The following is a 16,905-nucleotide window of genomic DNA, read 5'->3' as shown; positions in this document are numbered from 1 at the left end:
ACTAGGGGATGATGCTCTGCTCATCTAGGTTGTTGCTCTGTTGCAACCAGAGCCATTATTTTAGTGTCTGAGGTAGAGGCCATGGAGCCATCCTCAGTATCTGGGGCCATCTCACTCTAAGCAAGCCATGGCTGTAGGAATGGGGGAGAAGAGTGAGAGAAAGAGAGTGAGAGAGGGAGGGATGGAGAAGCAGATGGGTGCTTCTCCTGTGTGCCCTGTCCAGGAATTGAGCCCAGAACATCCACACACTGGGCCGATGCTCTACCACTGAGCCAACTGGCCAGTGCAGGGGATATTTTTAAAGCTGAAAGGTCAGCAAGAGAGTTTTCTGATGGGTAAACATCTTTCTTAAGGCATATGCCAAGCCAGTGTCTGGGTTCAACAATTTTTTAAAATAATACTGAAAACACTTAAAATTCATTGGTCTATTATTAGGAGTGTCTTTCATAATGTAGGTATTTGCACAAGACCAGATTAAACACTTTAGGACTCCAGGGCACTTCAAAGTTGAGGTTCTTTATGTTATCAGGTGGGATTAATAACAAACAAAATTCTTTTTTTTTTTTTACCGTCAATAAACTTTATTAAATAATATAATTGCCATTATTATTAATGATTTCTTGCCAGCGTGAAGGCAATTTGTATATCCCATTTTTTTGTTGGTTTTTTTTATTTTATTTATTTATTTATTTATTTATTTTTTTAATGGGGCGACATCAATAAATCAGGATACATATATTCAAAGATAACAAGACCAGGTTATCTTGTCATTCAATTATGTTGCATACCCATCACCCAAAGTCAGATTGTCCTCTGTCACCTTCTATCTAGTTTTCTTTGTGCCCCTCCCCCTTTCCCTCTCCCTTTCCCCCCTCCCCCCGTAACCACCACACTCTTATCAATGTCTCTTAGTTTTACTTTTTTTTTTTTTTTTGTATTTTTTTTTTCTGAAGCTGGAAATGGGGAGAGACAGTCAGACAGACTCCCGCATGCGCCCGACCGGGATCCACCCGGTACACCCACCAGGGGGCGACGCTCTGCCCACCAGGGGGCGATGCTCTGCCCCTCAGAGGCGTCGCTCTTTTGCAACCAGAGCCACTCTAGTGCCTGGGGCAGAGGCCAAGGAACCATCCCCAGCGCCCGGGCCATCTTTGCTCCAATGGAGCCTTGGCTGTGGGAGGGGAAGAGAGAGACAGAGAGGAAGGAGGGGGGGGGGTGGAGAAGCAAATGGGCGCTTCTCCTATGTGCCCTGGCCGGGAATCGAACCTGGGTCCCCCGCACGCCAGGCCGATGCTCTACCGCTGAGCCAACCGGCCAGGGCCTCTTAGTTTCACTTTTATGTCCCACCTACGTATGGAATAATGCAGTTCCTGGTTTTTTCTGATTTACTTATTTTACTTCGTATCATGTTATCAAGATCCCACCATTTTGCTGTAAATGATCCGATGTCATCATTTCTTATGGCTGAGTAGTATTCCATAGTGTATATGTGCCACATCTTCTTTATCCAGTCATCTATTGACGGGCTTTTTGGTTGTTTCCATGTCCTGGCCACTGTGAACAATGCTGCAATGAACATGGGGCTGCATGTGTCTTTACGTATCAATGTTTCTGAGTTTTTGGGGTATATACCCAGTAGAGGGATTGCTGGGTCATAAGGTAGTTCTATTTTCAGTTTTTTGAGGAACCGCCATACTTTCTTCCATAATGGTTGTACTACTTTACATTCCCACCAACAGTGTATGAGGGTTCCTTTTTCTCCACAGCCTCTCCAACATTTGTTATTACCTGTCTCGTTAATAATAGCTAATCTAACAGGTGTGAGGTGGTATCTCATTGCAGTTTTGATTTGCATTTCTCTAATAACTAAAGAAGATGAGCATCTTTTCATATATCTGTTGGCCATTTGTATTTCTTCCTGGGAGAAGTGTCTGTTCATGTCCTCTTCTCATTTTTTTATTGGATTGTTTGTTTGTTTGTTGTTGAGTTTTATGAGTTCTTTGTATATTTTGGATATTAGGCCCTTATCTGAGCTGTTGTTTGAAAATATCATTTCCCATTTCGTTGGCTTTCTGTTTATTTTGTTATCAGTTTTTCTTGCTGAGCAAAAACTTCTTAGTCTGATGTAGTCCCATTCATTAATTTTTGCCTTCACTTCTCTTGCCTGTGGAGTCAAATTCATAAAATGCTCTTTAAAACCCAGGTACATGAGTTGAGTACCTATGTCTTCCTCTATGTACTTAATTGTTTCAGGTCTAATGTTTAGATCTTTGATCCATTTTGAGTTAATTTTACTACAGGGGGACAGACTGTAGTCCAGTTTCATTCTTTTGCATGTGGCTTTCCAGTTTTCCCAGCACCATTTATTGAAGAGGCTTTCTTTTCTCCATTGTGTGTTATTGGCCCCTTTATCAAAAATTATTTGACTATATATATGTGGTTTTATTTCTGGACTTTCTATTCTGTTCCATTGGTCTGAGTGTCTATTTTTCTGCCAATACCATGTTTTGGTTTGTTTGTTTTTTTTTTTTCTGAAGCTGGAAACGGGGAGAGACAGTCAGACAGACTCCCGCATGCGCCCGACTGGGATCCACCCAGCACGCCCACCAGGGCGACGCTCTGCCCACCAGGGGGCAATGCTCTGCCCCTCTGGGGCGTCGCTCTGCCGCGACCAGAGGACCAGAGCCACTCTAGCACCTGGGGCAGAGGCCAAGGAGCCATCCCCCTTGGCTGCGGGAGGGGAAGAGAGAGACAGAGAGGAAGGGGGGGTGGAGAAGCAAATGGGCGCTTCTCCTATGTGCCCTGGCCGGGAATCGAATCCGGGTCCCCCGCACGCCAGGCCGACGCTCTACCGCTGAGCCAACCGGCCAGGGCCACTACCATGCTGTTTTGATTGTCGTGGCCCTATAATATAGTTTGAAGTCAGGTATTGTAATGCCCCCAGCTTCATTCTTTTTTTTAGGATTGCTTTGGCTATTCGGGGTTTTTTATAGTTCCATATAAATCTGATGATTTTTTGCTCTATTTCGTTAAAAAATGTCATTGGAATTTTGATGGGAATTGCATTAAATTTGTATATTGCTTTGGTTAATATGGCCATCTTGATTATATTTATTCTTCCTAACCAAGAACAAGGTATATTCTTCCATCTCATTATATCTTTTTCGATTTCCCTTAACAATGGTTTATAGTTTTCATTATATAAGTCCTTTACATTCTTTGTTATGTTTATTCCTAAGTATTTTATTTTTTTTGTTGCAATCGTGAAGGGGATTATTCTTTTGAGTTCGTTCTCAATTGTTTCATTGTTGGCATATAGAAAGGCTATTGACTTCTGTATGTTAATTTTGTATCCTGCGACCTTATTGTATGGCTTATTGTTTCTAGTAGTCTTTTTGTGGATTCTTTGGGGTTTTCGATGTATAGGATCATATCATCTGCAAAAAGTGATACCTTTACTTCTTCTTTTCTGATATGGATGCCTTTTATTTCTTTGTCTTGTCTGCTCTAGCTAGAACTTCTAGTACCACATTAAATAAGAGTGGAGAGAATGGACAACCCTGTCTTGTTCCTGATTTAAGGGGGAAAGCCTTCAGTTTAGTGCCATTTAATATGATGTTAGCTGATGGTTTATCATATATGGCCTTTATCATGTTGAGATATTTTCCTTCTATACCCATTTTGTTGAGAGTCTTAAACATAAAATTGTGTTGTATATTATCGAAAGCCTTTTCTGCGTCTATTGATAAGATCATGTGGTTTTTGTTCTTTGTTTTGTTGGTATGGTGTATTACATTAACTGTTTTACGTATGTTGAACCATCCTTGAGATTCTGGGATGAATCCCACTTGATCATGATGTATTATTTTTTTAATATGTTGTTGTATTCGATTTGCTAGTATTTTGTTTAGTATTTTAGCATCTGTATTCATTAGAGATATTGGTCTGTAGTTTTCTTTTTTTGTGCCATCCTTGCCTGGTTTTGGTATGAGGGTTATGTTGGCCTCATAAAATGTGTTTGGAAGTATTGCTTCTTCTTCAATTTTTTGGAAGACTTTGAGTAGAATAGGAACCAAGTCTTCTTTGAATGTTTGATAAAATTCGCTTGTATAGCCGTCAGGGCCTGGATTTTATTTTTGGGGAGGTTTTTAATGGTTTTTTCTATTTCTTCTACTGATAGGTCTGTTTAGGCTTTCTGCTTCTTCTTGACTCAGTCTAGGAAGGTTGTATTGTTCTAGGAATTTATCCATTTCTTCTAGGTTGTTGAATTTAGTGGCATAAAGTTTTTCATAGTATTCTACAATAATTCTTTGTATATCTACGGTGTCCGTGGTGATTTCTCCTCTTTCATTTTGGATTTTGTTTATAGGAGTTCTTTCTCTTTTTTCCTTGGTAAGTCTTGCCAAGGGTTTGTCAATTTTGTTGATCTTTTCAAAGAACCAGCTCCTTGTTCTATTAATTTTTTCTATACTTTTTCTCTTCTCTATTTCATTTATTTCTTCTCTGATTTTTATTATCGCCTTTCTTCGGCTGGTTTTGGGTTGTCTTTGTTCTTCTTTTTCTAGTTCCTTAAGGTGTGAAGTTAAGTGGTTCACTTGGGCTCTCTCTTGTTTGTTCATATATGCCTGAAGTGATATAAACTTCCCTCTTATCACTGCTTTTGCTGCATCCCATAGATTCTGTTATGTCGTATTGTCATTTTCATTTGTCTGTATATATCTTTTGATCTCTGCACTTATTTCTTCTTTGACCCATTCATTTTTTAGAAGTATGTTGTTTAGTTTCCACATTTTTGTGGGATTTTTTTCGTCTTTTTTGCAGTTGAATTCTAGTTTCAAGGCTTTATGATCAGAAAATATGCTTGGTACAACTTCGATTTTTCTGAATTTGCTGATGTTGTTTTTGTGGCCCAACATATGGTCAATTCTTGAGAATGATCCATGTACACTGGAGAAAAAAGTATACTCAGTCACTCTGGGATGAAATGTCCTGTAGATGTCTATCATATCCAGGTGCTCTAGTGTTTTGTTTAAGGCCACTATATCTTTGTTGATTCTCTGTTTGGATGACCGATCTAGAGTCGTCAGCGGTGTATTGAGGTCTCCAAGTATGATTGTCTTTTTGTCAGTTTTTGTTTTAAGGTCAATAAGTAGCTGTCTTATATATTTTGGTGCTCCTTGGTTTGGTGCATATATATTAAGAATTGTTATGTCTTCTTGATTCAGTGTCCCCTTAGTCATTATGAAATGGCCATTTTTGTCTCTGAGTACTTTTGCTGTCTTGTAGTCAGCATTATCAGATATGAGTATTGCTATGCCTGCTTTTTTTTTGGATGTTATTTGCTTAGAGTATTGTTTTCCAGCCTTTCACTTTGAATTTGTTTTTATCCTTGTTACTTAGATGAGTTTCTTGTAGGCAGCATACAGTTGGATTTTCTTTTTTAATCCATTCTGCTACTCTGTGCCTTTTTATTGGTGAGTTTAATCCGTTTACATTTAGTGTAATTATTGACACTTGTGAGTTCCCTATTGCCATTTTATATATTGCTTTCTGTTAGTTTTGTGTCTTGTTTGATCCTTCTCTTTCGTTTTTCTATCTTTTGTTTTTATTTGGTTGTATTCCATACATCTTTCCTCTGTTGCTATCTTTTTTAAATCATGTGCTTCTGTGGTGGTTTTTTCAATGGTGGTTACCATTAAATAATGAAAAGGGTTCTTACCCTGTTCATTGTAGCGCACTATTTTGTGAGTACCTTTGCACTCCATCGTCCTTTGCTACTGTTAATCTCCATCCTCTACCCCCCTTTCTTTTTGTTGTTGTCACAGTTTAAATTTGGTTTTATTGTGTTCTTCTTGGAGCTTTTACTTGTGGCTTTGTTTTTGTTGTTGTTGTTGTTCTTTGTATCTGATTGGAGAACCCCCTTTAGTAATTCCTGGAGTGGGGATTTTCTGATGATAAATTCCCTCATCTTTTCTGTATCTGTTAATGTTTTTATTTCTCCTTCATATTTGAAGGATAGCTTTGATGGGTATAGTATTCGTGGCTGAAAGTTCCTCTCTTTCAGGACTTTAAATATTGGGGTCCACTCTCTTCTAGCTTGTAGAGTTTCTGCTGAGAAATCTGATGATAATCTAATGGGCCTTCCTTTATATGTTGTATTCTTCTTTTCCCTGGCTGCCTTGAGAATTTTTTCTTTGCCGTTGGTTTGTGCCAATTTCATTATGATGTGCCTTGGAGTAGGTTTGTTGGGGTTATGAAAACTTGGAATTCTGTTTGCTTCTTGAATTTGAGGCTTTAGTTCTTTCCACAGGCTTGGGAAGTTCTCATCTATTATTTGTTTGAGTATGTTCTCCATTCCATTTTCTCTCTCTTCTCCCTCTGATATACCTATTATTCTTATGTTATTCTTTCTGATGGAGTCAGATAATTCTTGTAGGGCTATCTCATTTTTTTTAATTTTTGAGTCTCTTTCTTCTTCTCTCTGTTGTGCCTCAAGTTGCTTGTCTTCTATTTCACTAATCCTCTCTTCTATCTGGCCTGTTCTATTAGCTAAGCTTGTTACCTCGTTTTTCAGCTCGTGAATTGAGTTTTTCATCTCTGTTTGATTTGTTTTTATAGTTTCAATTTCCTTGGAAATATATTCTTTGTGTTCACTGAGTTGTTTTCTGAGCTCCCTAAATTGCCTTTCTGTGTTTTCTTGTATATCTCAGAGGATTTTTAGGATTTCTATTTTGAATTCTCTAATATATTAAATTTTTTTAATATATTAAAGGTTTCTAATATATTAAATTTTTTCTCCAAAGATTTTTCCTCATCTAGCTGTATTACCTCTCTTTCTTTTGTATCCATGATATTTGATTTTCTCTTCCTCATTGGCATCTGAGAGTGGTTTTGTTGATAGTATTAATGAGATTTAATAAAGAATAAAAAGTTAAAAAAATAAAAAATCGAAGAGTTGTTTTTTATAAAAAAATTAATAATGAAATAAAGAAAAATAAAATGAAATAAAAATTTTAAAAAAAGGAAATTATTCCCCCCTCTCCTTTTTTCCTCTCCTCTCCTCTCCCCTTTCTTGAGAAAATTTTGTGGTGAACTGTGAATTATATTGTATTAAATAGAACAAACAATGCCTGTAATGGAGGGCCTGAATTGCGGAAAAGTAATAAAGGGGCAAAAAAAAAAAAGAAAAAAGAAAAAAGAAGCGGGTATGGACCCACAAAAAGTAAATAAGGAAAAAATTTGGGTCAAGAATAAAATGATTTGCTTTTAGGTGTTGGTTGACTAAGAGTTATGATGAGAGGAATAAGAGGGAAACAGGAAAATGGGGGGACAAATTAAAAAATTACTATTGTATTTAGTGGAACAAGAACTAGATAAAATGGAGAGCCAGGGATGGGAGCACTGCTAGTGAGTTAAAAAGGTGAAGTAAAAACTCCCCAAAATGCCACAAACTTAAGTTTGAGTCCCAGATAAGATAATTTGTTTGTTATTGAGGTTTGAATGAGAGGAGACATAAAGGAGAAAGGAAGAAAATAATATAGAAGGAGAAAAGAAAGAGAGAGAGAGAGAGAGAGAGAGAGGGAACCACTAAAAGAAGAAAAAAGAAAAAAGAGGAGAGAGAGAGAGTTAAGGGTTTTGTAGTGCAACCCTCATAGATAGAAAGGAAGAGGAAAGAAAAGATAATGGGAGATGTAACACTTATGGGTAGTGTAGTTCAAGGAGAGGAGAGAGTAAGACCAGCAGAGAGTTAATTGACCAAATTGGAGGAGGAGAAAAAAAAAATATCAAGAGTGAAGATAGGAGAAACAGTCGAACATATATAATAAAATGGGATAGGTTATAAAGTCTGCGGATTGTTTTTGATTTTGAGAGGTTATCTTCTTGCTTTTTCTTTTCTCTCCCTCTTCCTGGTCGGTGACTCTGTACCCCGGGTTCTGCTCCTTTGGCATGCTCAGGTAGAGGTTTTCAGTTGATAAGTCTCTATGGCAATGTCATGTATTGTGCTTCAGTCTCGTTGGCAGTTGAGGCTCATTAGCATTTATAGGCTCCGACAGTGAGAGAGTCCATGTTCCTGGAGCCTCTGTCCTGGTCTTTCCTTCCTCAATTAGTATCCTGATAATCCAGCTATGGGGTTGCTGCTGCCTCTGCCTGGATAGTAAGAGGCTCAAAGAGCTGGCAACTCCCCACTCTATTCCCACTCAGCACAGGGCTCTGGGTAAGGCTCAGTCAGAGCTGCTAGCATAATCAGGTGGGGCTTCCGCCCACTCAAAGACCTCTGGCTCTTCCACTCTGTCTGGTAACACGGGCGGACACCCACTCTCGGGGTGCTTGGAGGAAACTCTCGCTCACTATCTGCGCATGCAGATCAGGATATCAGGCCAGAAGTCTCAGACTCTGAGTGAAACCCCCACCTGCATGGAAAAGTTCCAGCGTTGGAATTGGCTCTTGCTCTGTCCCCATGCGCGGCTCCTTCAGGTCACTGGGGCAGCCCGAGACTCCGCCCCTGGCCCACACAAAGGCCCCTGACTCTGCCCCTCCATAGGATAACACGGGCGCGCACTGCCGAGGCACTCGGAGGAATTTCTCGCTCACTATCTGCGTGCGCAGACCAGGATATCAGGCCGGCCGCCTCACCCTCTGAGTGAAACTCCCACCAGCATGGAAAAGTTTAGCATTGGAATTAGTTCTTGCTCCCCCGTGCGTGGCTTTTTAAGGGCGCTGGGGCGGCCCGGAGATTCCACTTTCGGCCCACACAAAGGCCTCTGACTCTGCCTCTCTGTGGGATAACGGGTGCCCACTCCCGGGGCTTTGGAAGGAATCTCTCGCCCACTATCTGCGCGCGCCGACCCGGAGATCAGGGAAAATGGCTGCCCTGCTTGTCTTTCTTTCTTTGGGTTTGGCGCGAGTGTTAGCTTGTATTGCCCGGTTGCCACAGGAACAGTTTTTCCTCGGCTTGGATCTCCGTGCCACAGCCTGGTTCAGCCGTTTGTGCTGCAGCCTGGATCTATTCACCCCCTTTGCCCACCTTAGTTTCTATATTCTCAGTTCCCAGTGAAAGCCACCCTGTTTAGGTTAGTGAGGAAGGTGGAGCATTTCTTACTCCCTATTTCCTTCGGGGTTTGATTATATATTTAGCCAATTTTTCGCTCGACCATACCTTCGGGTGTATTGCGAAACATCTGGAGGCTCCAAGGATAGGTTTTTCTGTTTCTGGTTGAAGATCTTGTTGAGTTTTGGGGGAGATTTATTGGTATCACTTTCTACCCTGCCATTACTCTGACCTACAAACAAAATTCTAATTAAAGTAAACCGTAGCATTGTGCTACCATATAAATGGATGTATTCTACTATATAATATGATCTAGCACTGTATCATGGGGTACAGGCACCTTAATTCCTAGCTTAATCTGACTCTAGAATACTAATTGTTCACACTTGTATGGGTGAATTTTTTCTGTGTCTATTGTATGGTAAGATCTAAGGGATGTGAGCAGAGGCAGTTAAACTGAATTGGGTGAGAGAAGGGAGTCCATCTGGTGTCTTTCATGGGTATAGAGGTCAGTGGTTGTTCTGCCACTGCCCCACCTTTGTAACCAGCTCTAGTGATGGGTCTAGAATATGGTGTGGCTCCAAAAATAGGGGCTGAAGTGTTCGCCCAATTAGCAAGCAGGCACAGTGCGTGCAGATCTATCTCATGAAGAAAGAATGGCCCCTGCTATTGCTGGATTCATGGGAAACCAGCATTTGTATCCTAGAGCAAGCCAGCCAACAACTTACAAGTCTCATCTTATAGCATCTCTGGTTCTTGAAAGAGGCTACCTCTCCACTCTGTCTGGCCTCTTATCCCAGAGTCCTGTGTGACTGTTCCTTCCCTGTGACTGCCTAGAGATGGCTTCTGAGCCCCTCTTTCCTAATGACCCCCTCCTTCTGCCAGAATGTGTGAGCATCATGAAAGGGGCAGGCAATCTCGTGACAGAACTCATATCTCTCTTATGTGGCACTTGCAGAAGTCTGTTCCCACCGAACGATCTTGGAACACTTCCCCTCGTGGGTTCTTTAGCTAATGTGAGTCTCGTGCTTTCGGTAAGAAAGACCTCTCCCCACATGTTTAGATCACCTGGGTAAGGGACACGCTACCTTAAATATTGTATCATTTCTGCCACTGCTGGCGTCTGACATTTTAATACCAAACTTTATAGCACCTTCCATTTTTCTTCCCCTTCTTTTTGAATTTCATGTTCATATATAACATCTTTTGTTGCAGGGATGTTCTGTTGTGGGCAGGATTATGTGAATGTGTCAGCTACCATATGCTGCTCAGCCTCCAGTGGAGAAACTAAAGCACACATGATAAAGAGTGACCCTGTGCCAGTAAAATGCTGTGAGACCGAGCTCATCCCAGAGAGCCAGCGCTGCTGTGACGGAGTGGGCTACAACCCTCTGAAACATGTTTGCTCTGACGACATTTCAGCCGGAAGGAGGACGAAGGTAAGGGGTAAAGGGTAGGGGGCCCCTGGGTGGCGCCAATGCAACTGTAGGAAGAGACTTAACGTCACCCACCACTATTTCCCTAAAAGAGGAACGGAGTTGAAAACTCCTCCGTTCATTATTCATCGCCGCATTACATCCATATTAATACCGAATGAGCTCACCGTGATTGATGTTATTGCAGTGAATTCTAAAGGAATCAGTAATGATGAGCCGTTCTCTCGAAGCTTTCCCCAGCAGTTGGGGAGAGGGCAGGGCTGAAAATCCAGGTGCTCCCCGAAGAGCCGGGGCGTGTCATCTGGGCCTGTGCGTGGTGCCATTGCACGCTTGTGGACGCTGTGGAGGGACACCGAGGGGAATTCTGGCTTCTTTCCTCCAGCCCCTCAACCATGACCCCTCCCCCTTAGTCTTCTTAGGCAGAGACCTCAGGTCCAGCCAATTCAATTCACTGAGTTGCGTTTATATCATATCACTTAAGACAGTGCGAGGTGATCAAAGGCCGCACTCAACTGCGAAAGTGAATAAGTCCCTGGGGGCTATTACTTATGTTGACACGCAGAGATGCCTTGCATCCAGCCGTGTCACTGAACTTGAACCCAGGACTCCAAAAACCTACCATTTTGTCTCACCAGGTATTTATTTGTTGCCGTTTTCATTTTCCTCTTTTTCCTGCTTGGTTTTTGGATCCTCTGAGTGTCCCCTTTCTATGTTTTTAAATCTCTACCTTCCATTGGCATGGGACTGAAATCTCTCTCCACATGGACGTCCATCAGTAGTGTCCTCAGGTGGCAGGGTGCACTTTGTCGAGGAGTCACAATACCGAGAATCCTGAACAAGTATGCTGGATTAACTGTCCTCAATTACCTAGCCTAGTTCGGGATGGGACACTTGCTGGGCTGCCAGTACAGATGACCAATCTGTTAGGGAAGGGGGTGGGGCTCTCACAGCACAACATGGAAACTTGTATTCTGTTCCTCACTCCGGGGCCTGACTTACACCTTTCAGTGGACCCTCTAATATTATCTTCTTAATTTTACCAATTCTTTTCTAGGCTTATCTCATTTTGGAGCACTCTAGCAAACAGAGCTAGTGTCAACATGTACATACCTACTAGTGTTCTAGTTAGGATCTCTCGCCCTGGAGCTGTGAGTAAGTCAGTAGTACTTGGCTTAGTTTTCCAGGGCATGGGCTTACGCCATGGCATAACAGAGTGCCCGACACCCCACATCCCAGTGTGTCCGCACCGCCTGTGGAACTGCCAAGCCAGTGCTACGTATTTTAGGATTTTGTTGCTGTCACAAAGGTGACATCCAACTTCAGAGTTCTGATATAGTTTTAGCTAGGACACACAGACCATGCTAGGGTGAAAGAAAATGGACTCCTTGTGGAATGGTTAACTCTTCACATTATAACCCAATGGGAATTAGCCCCCTCCAAGCAGTGTCCCAGAAACCCAAGCCCCTTCCAACCTGTGGTGCTTCGTACATGGCCCGCAAGTCCCCAATGGAAAAAGGGAGAGTGGGTGACTGCCTGTTTATGGGTCTCACTCATAAGCCATGAGAAACAATTTCTGTTTTCTCGCCAGATAACCTGAACCTTTGAGAGTGTAAGTGACTTATTCAAGGTCGCAGAACTAGGACCTTGTAGAACTAGACCTTGAATCCAAATCTGTGTCATTTCCAGGGTCAGGGCTCTTTCTAGAACACAAACTGCCTTCATTTCTCTTTTGTGAATTTTGAGATACTCGTTCATGAACCTAGTGGAAGTAAATTTCATTTGAAAGTCATAAAAGCTCAACCCCACGTGTGTCTCAGTGAAGCCATACAGCCCTCCTGCTCTCTCGCCCACCCCCTGACTTAGGACGCCGGGGCCTGCAGGACCGTCTGCCCTGTGTCTGTGGAGGCCACCGCGCACTGCGGCAGGTGTGACTTCAACTTCACCAGCCAACTTTGCGCTGTGATTAGCGGGTCCCACAGTCCCACCGAGATGGCATCAGGGGAAGAAATGTGCTCCTCAGTGGAAGAGACTGTTCACACAGGACATGCAAACGCGTTCACCTTTACAGGTAACGGAGAGGGAGCCGCTGCCTATGGCTTAGGAGGGGTAGCGAACAGCTGCTCAGATGCAGTTTGATTTCACTCTGACATCATCTCCGTCCTTAACCTGACAGTCCGTAAATCCTGTCACCCCACGGGCCAGCTCATTAGGGGTCGGCGTTGCTGTTTTCATTAGGCTGGCTGTGCTGGTCTTTGCCCCGGCTCTGGCTCGGGGGAACAGGAAAGCAGTGGGCAGTGGAATGTACATCCATTTTCACTCACTAACCAGGATAAGTGAAGTTGCAAGTCCTGCATCTCTTTAATGACTATTTTATAATTCATAGAATTATTTAAGGAAGTAATATTAATACTGTAAGAATTGGTAATATTGATGATAATGAAACTGTACAGGGTCCTTGGCAACCCTGCTACGGAAGTGAAGGGCACAGAGTTGTGTGATGCATGAAAGCCCGATGGACGTTAGTCCAGGGTGTTTCCTTCTAGAATCATTTCTTTCACATGTCCCCATTTCTTTGGTCAGAAAATATCAATTCTTTTCTGTTCCATTACTACCTCTGGGTCTGTGAAATGTGGAAAATATCTGAGTTTTATTTCCAGTGATGGGATTAGAGCATTAAGCATTCCTTTTCACATGTTGAAAGGTTTTGATATTCATTTTCAATTTGATGGTAAACTAATTAAAAATATTTAAAATTCTGTGCTGTCCGATTCTGTCTTTCTAGATGTGAACCTGGATCCCTACACGATGTATGAGTACAGGATTTCTGCTTGGAATCGCTACAAACAGGGAGTCAGCCCAGCTGTGAGGGCCAGCACGAGAGAGGACGTGCCCCAGGGAGTGAGGCCCCCGCGCTGGATCCGAATGGATGATCCTGAAGATGGAATAGTCCTAAGCTGGAAGGAACCTATGCAGTCAAATGGTACTAAGCTGCTGTCCCAACAGAAATACCACATTCCCATAAATCCATGAGCCAACTGAAATCAGTGTAATCTACATGTAATTGGCATGCACCCACCCCCTAAAAAAAAGTATTGCCTGATAAAGGGGACCTGAGGCAGGTGCCAGCCAATCGTTCATTTTGTGAGATAGCCCCCATAAATTCTGAGCCCCCAATTTTTCCCTTGAATCAACAAACAAAGTATTTTGTGGGAAGGAGAAATAGTTTCCATATTGAAAATACATTATTTTGCTAGTGAGGGGAAAGAAGCGTCAGTGACTCTGATCAGCTACATCAAGCTCTGTCTCCTCCACAAGAGTGGGTATAATTAAGAAAATAGCAATGCAGCCCTGGCCAGTTGGCTCAGCAATAGAGTGTTGATACAGCATGTGGAAGTCCTGGGTTTGATTCCCAGTCAAGGCACACAGGAGAAGTGACCATCTGCTTCTCTACCCTGCCCTCTTTCCCTTCTGTCTCTCTCTCTTTCTTCCCCTCTCACAGCCATGGCTCAAATGGTTCGAGCAAATTGGCCTCAGGTGCTGAGGATGGTTCCATGGCCTTGCCTCAGGTGCCAAGATAGTTCCATTGCTGAGCAATGGAGCAGTGGCCCCACCCAGTTGGGCACCGCATCACCTGGTAGGGAGCTTGCTGGGTGGATCCCGGTTGAAGTGCATGCGGGGAGTCTGTCTCTCTGCCTCCCCACCTCTCAATTAATAATAAAAAAATAAATATAGCAATTCGATAGCAAATGAAAACAAAATAATGCTCTAGCATCCCAGTTTCTCTGAGCTCCCAGAGATGTCTTTCATTTGCAGATAGTTACCAGGACTGTCTGCCCCTTGTAGGTCCTATCATTTACTACATTCTTCTCCGAGATGGAATGGAATGCTTTCGGGGCACGTCCCTGACCTTCTCTGACACAAAGGGGATCCAGCCTTTTCAGGAGTACACGTACCATCTGCGAGCCTGCACAGTGGCCGGTTGTGCCTCCAGCCTCCAGGTAAGGGAGCTGGCCGCCCCTCTGGATGGGGTTTTCTGCTCTGCAGACCACGTAGCTGTCTAAGGTGGGCATGTTCTCCCAGGGACAGAATATGGTGTTTCTCTCAATATCACGTTAAGTGGGATGTCCTTGTGAATTCTCCACACTGATGCCTGAAAGTGGAGGTCACTGGAAGGAAGGGTTTTCCAAATATCAGTGTTTCACTAATTTAAACACACACACACACACACACATACACATACACACATACACACACATACACACACACACACACATACACACACATACACCTTGAACCCATGTATTCCTTTTCTCACACTTCACCTCCACCAGCTATTTTTAGAGATTCTTCTATAAATCCGTAACAAGTCCCAAACCAGTAGTTCATTTAAAAGGGTTTCTATACTGCTAACAAACATTAGGGGGTATTTCAAAATGAATATGAAGCGATAAAAAAAAGCATTTGATAATTTTTGTTTTATTAAACAAGAACATCAGAAAAGCAAACAACAAGTCAAAGAAAGTTGTCTGGTTGTGCAAATGAGATGCAAAACCAACCTTTATTTCATTGGTGAAAATGCACCATACGAAAGGTTGAAAGTCCTGGAGTATCCGCACGTTCCCTGATCCCCTAATTTTTGTGAGCAGTTATATTTAAATACCTCTTTAGCAGCAATAACAAAATGGTCTGCTCTTGGAAAACAGAGAAAAGGGCAAAAAAGCCAGGCAGAGAAAATGAAACATTTCCCAGACTTCTGCAACCGCCTAGGCAAGAAATAATGAACACATGGACTGAGGCTCCCAGGTCAGAATGGGGAATGTCCAAAAGGGACAATAGGTACCAGGGGGCGCAGTCTACAGGGCTCGGGTCATCCGTATGCGAAGGAATGAAAAGGAAAGGGTCTGGGTCCTGTCACAGTTTGTGGATGAAGCAGGGTGTGATCATGGTGCCGTCATTCAGTCAAGTAAAAAAAAATAGATGTTAAACATTAAGATTAAAAATTTTAAAGTTTTTAAAAACATCTTTAAAAGAAGGAGCTGATAAGCCCTGTCCGGTTGGCTCAGCGGTAGAGCATCGGCCTAGCGTGCGGAGGACCCGGGTTCGATTCCCGGCCAGGGCACACAGGAGAAGCGCCCATTTGCTTCTCCACCCCTCCGCCGCACCTTCCTCTCTGTCTCTCTCTTCCCCTCCCTCAGCCAAGGCTCCATTGGAGCAAAGATGGCCCGGGCGCTGGGGATGGCTCCTTGGCCTCTGCCCCAGGCGCTAGAGTGGCTCTGGTCGCAATATGGTGACGCCCAGGATGGGCAGAGCATCGCCCCCTGGTGGGCAGAGCGACGCCCCATGGTGGGCGTGCCGGGTGGATCCCGGTCGGGCGCATGCGGGATTCTGTCTGACTGTCTCTCCCCGTTTCCAGCTTCAGAAAAATGAAAAAAAATAAAAAAAATAAAATAAATAAATAAATAAAAAAAAAAAAAAAAAAAGAAGGAGCTGATAGAAGAGTAGAAGAGTAGTGGGAAAAAATATTGTCTGGTACTTGAAGCAAAACTGTTTAATCAGAAGCAGGTGTGAGCAGTGACTGACGTTTTCTGGAAGGATGTAGGGGAGATTGAAGAGTTTGAGTGTGGGTCAAGCAGAAGATCCTAGGTGTGGAGCAGGGGGGACCACGACCAAGTAAGGGAAGAAAACCTTACCACGGAGGCTGGGGGGCCCAAACACCCCAGGAGGAAAGGAAAGAAAGAGCTGTTATCCAAAATGCCAGCCTCGTCAAGGCACACCCCGGAGAAGAACTTACACAGGACAGCTCTGCGTCATTGCACATAGTGAAAAATTTGAAAGAACGGCAGCATCTTCAGACACCGTGTGAGAACAAGCCAAGGAAAACATTCAGCCAGACTGTGTTCAGCTTCAGATCCTAACAGACCCCTCCCCCCCCCCCCCCCCAGAAATGTATCACTACTGGGACAGATGGCAGCTGATTGTCCCAATCAAGAGTTAAGGTCTGAACAGTCCTGGAAATATTCCTTGCTTTCTGCACAGACATCACTCAGGCCTGACAGGTGCTGAAACAATTGCTTAAAAGATGTTATCAGAGTCAATTCTATAGGGAAAGTAAAAAACAGCCCCTTTTCAACCCAAAGTCATATTTGGATAATGTTGAACAAATAACGGGTTGATTTGTTCTTTCTTCTCAGTTGATTCTTTCCCTAGAACGTTGGTGCAGACACGACAGAGTCATCCCGGGGTGGATAGGACGAGTAGAAACAGTTCTGCCTGTTTATACTGCTCAAAGCATATTATATGCAAGCAAGTTCAGCTGTGGGTTTTGTTCCATATTTACTGGTGCTTAAAATGTACAAAATCAGGCTGTTAAAATGCACAGACACTCATGGGCCATATGGAAGAGAGTTATCAAGAGTTCTC

At 43.0% G+C, this 16,905-nt stretch overlaps 1 protein-coding gene across 1 annotated transcript in view; it reads left to right on the top strand.

The window, feature by feature from the left end:
• USH2A (usherin) overlaps positions 1-16,905 on the top strand; it is a 538,690-nt gene that overhangs the window by 416,365 nt on the left and 105,420 nt on the right. The window contains exons 51-54 of the mRNA XM_066379924.1: positions 10,265-10,488; positions 12,349-12,553; positions 13,268-13,465; positions 14,329-14,483. Of these exons, the coding sequence (XP_066236021.1) occupies positions 10,265-10,488; positions 12,349-12,553; positions 13,268-13,465; positions 14,329-14,483 (782 nt within the window). The remainder of the gene's footprint in view (positions 1-10,264; positions 10,489-12,348; positions 12,554-13,267; positions 13,466-14,328; positions 14,484-16,905) is intronic.

This window comes from Saccopteryx leptura, chromosome 1 (assembly GCF_036850995.1).
Source record: "Saccopteryx leptura isolate mSacLep1 chromosome 1, mSacLep1_pri_phased_curated, whole genome shotgun sequence".
NCBI classification, from domain to species: Eukaryota; Metazoa; Chordata; class Mammalia; order Chiroptera; family Emballonuridae; genus Saccopteryx; species Saccopteryx leptura.
The sequence above is the reverse complement of the archived record's forward strand: the minus strand, read 5'-3'. Positions and strand labels throughout refer to the sequence as shown.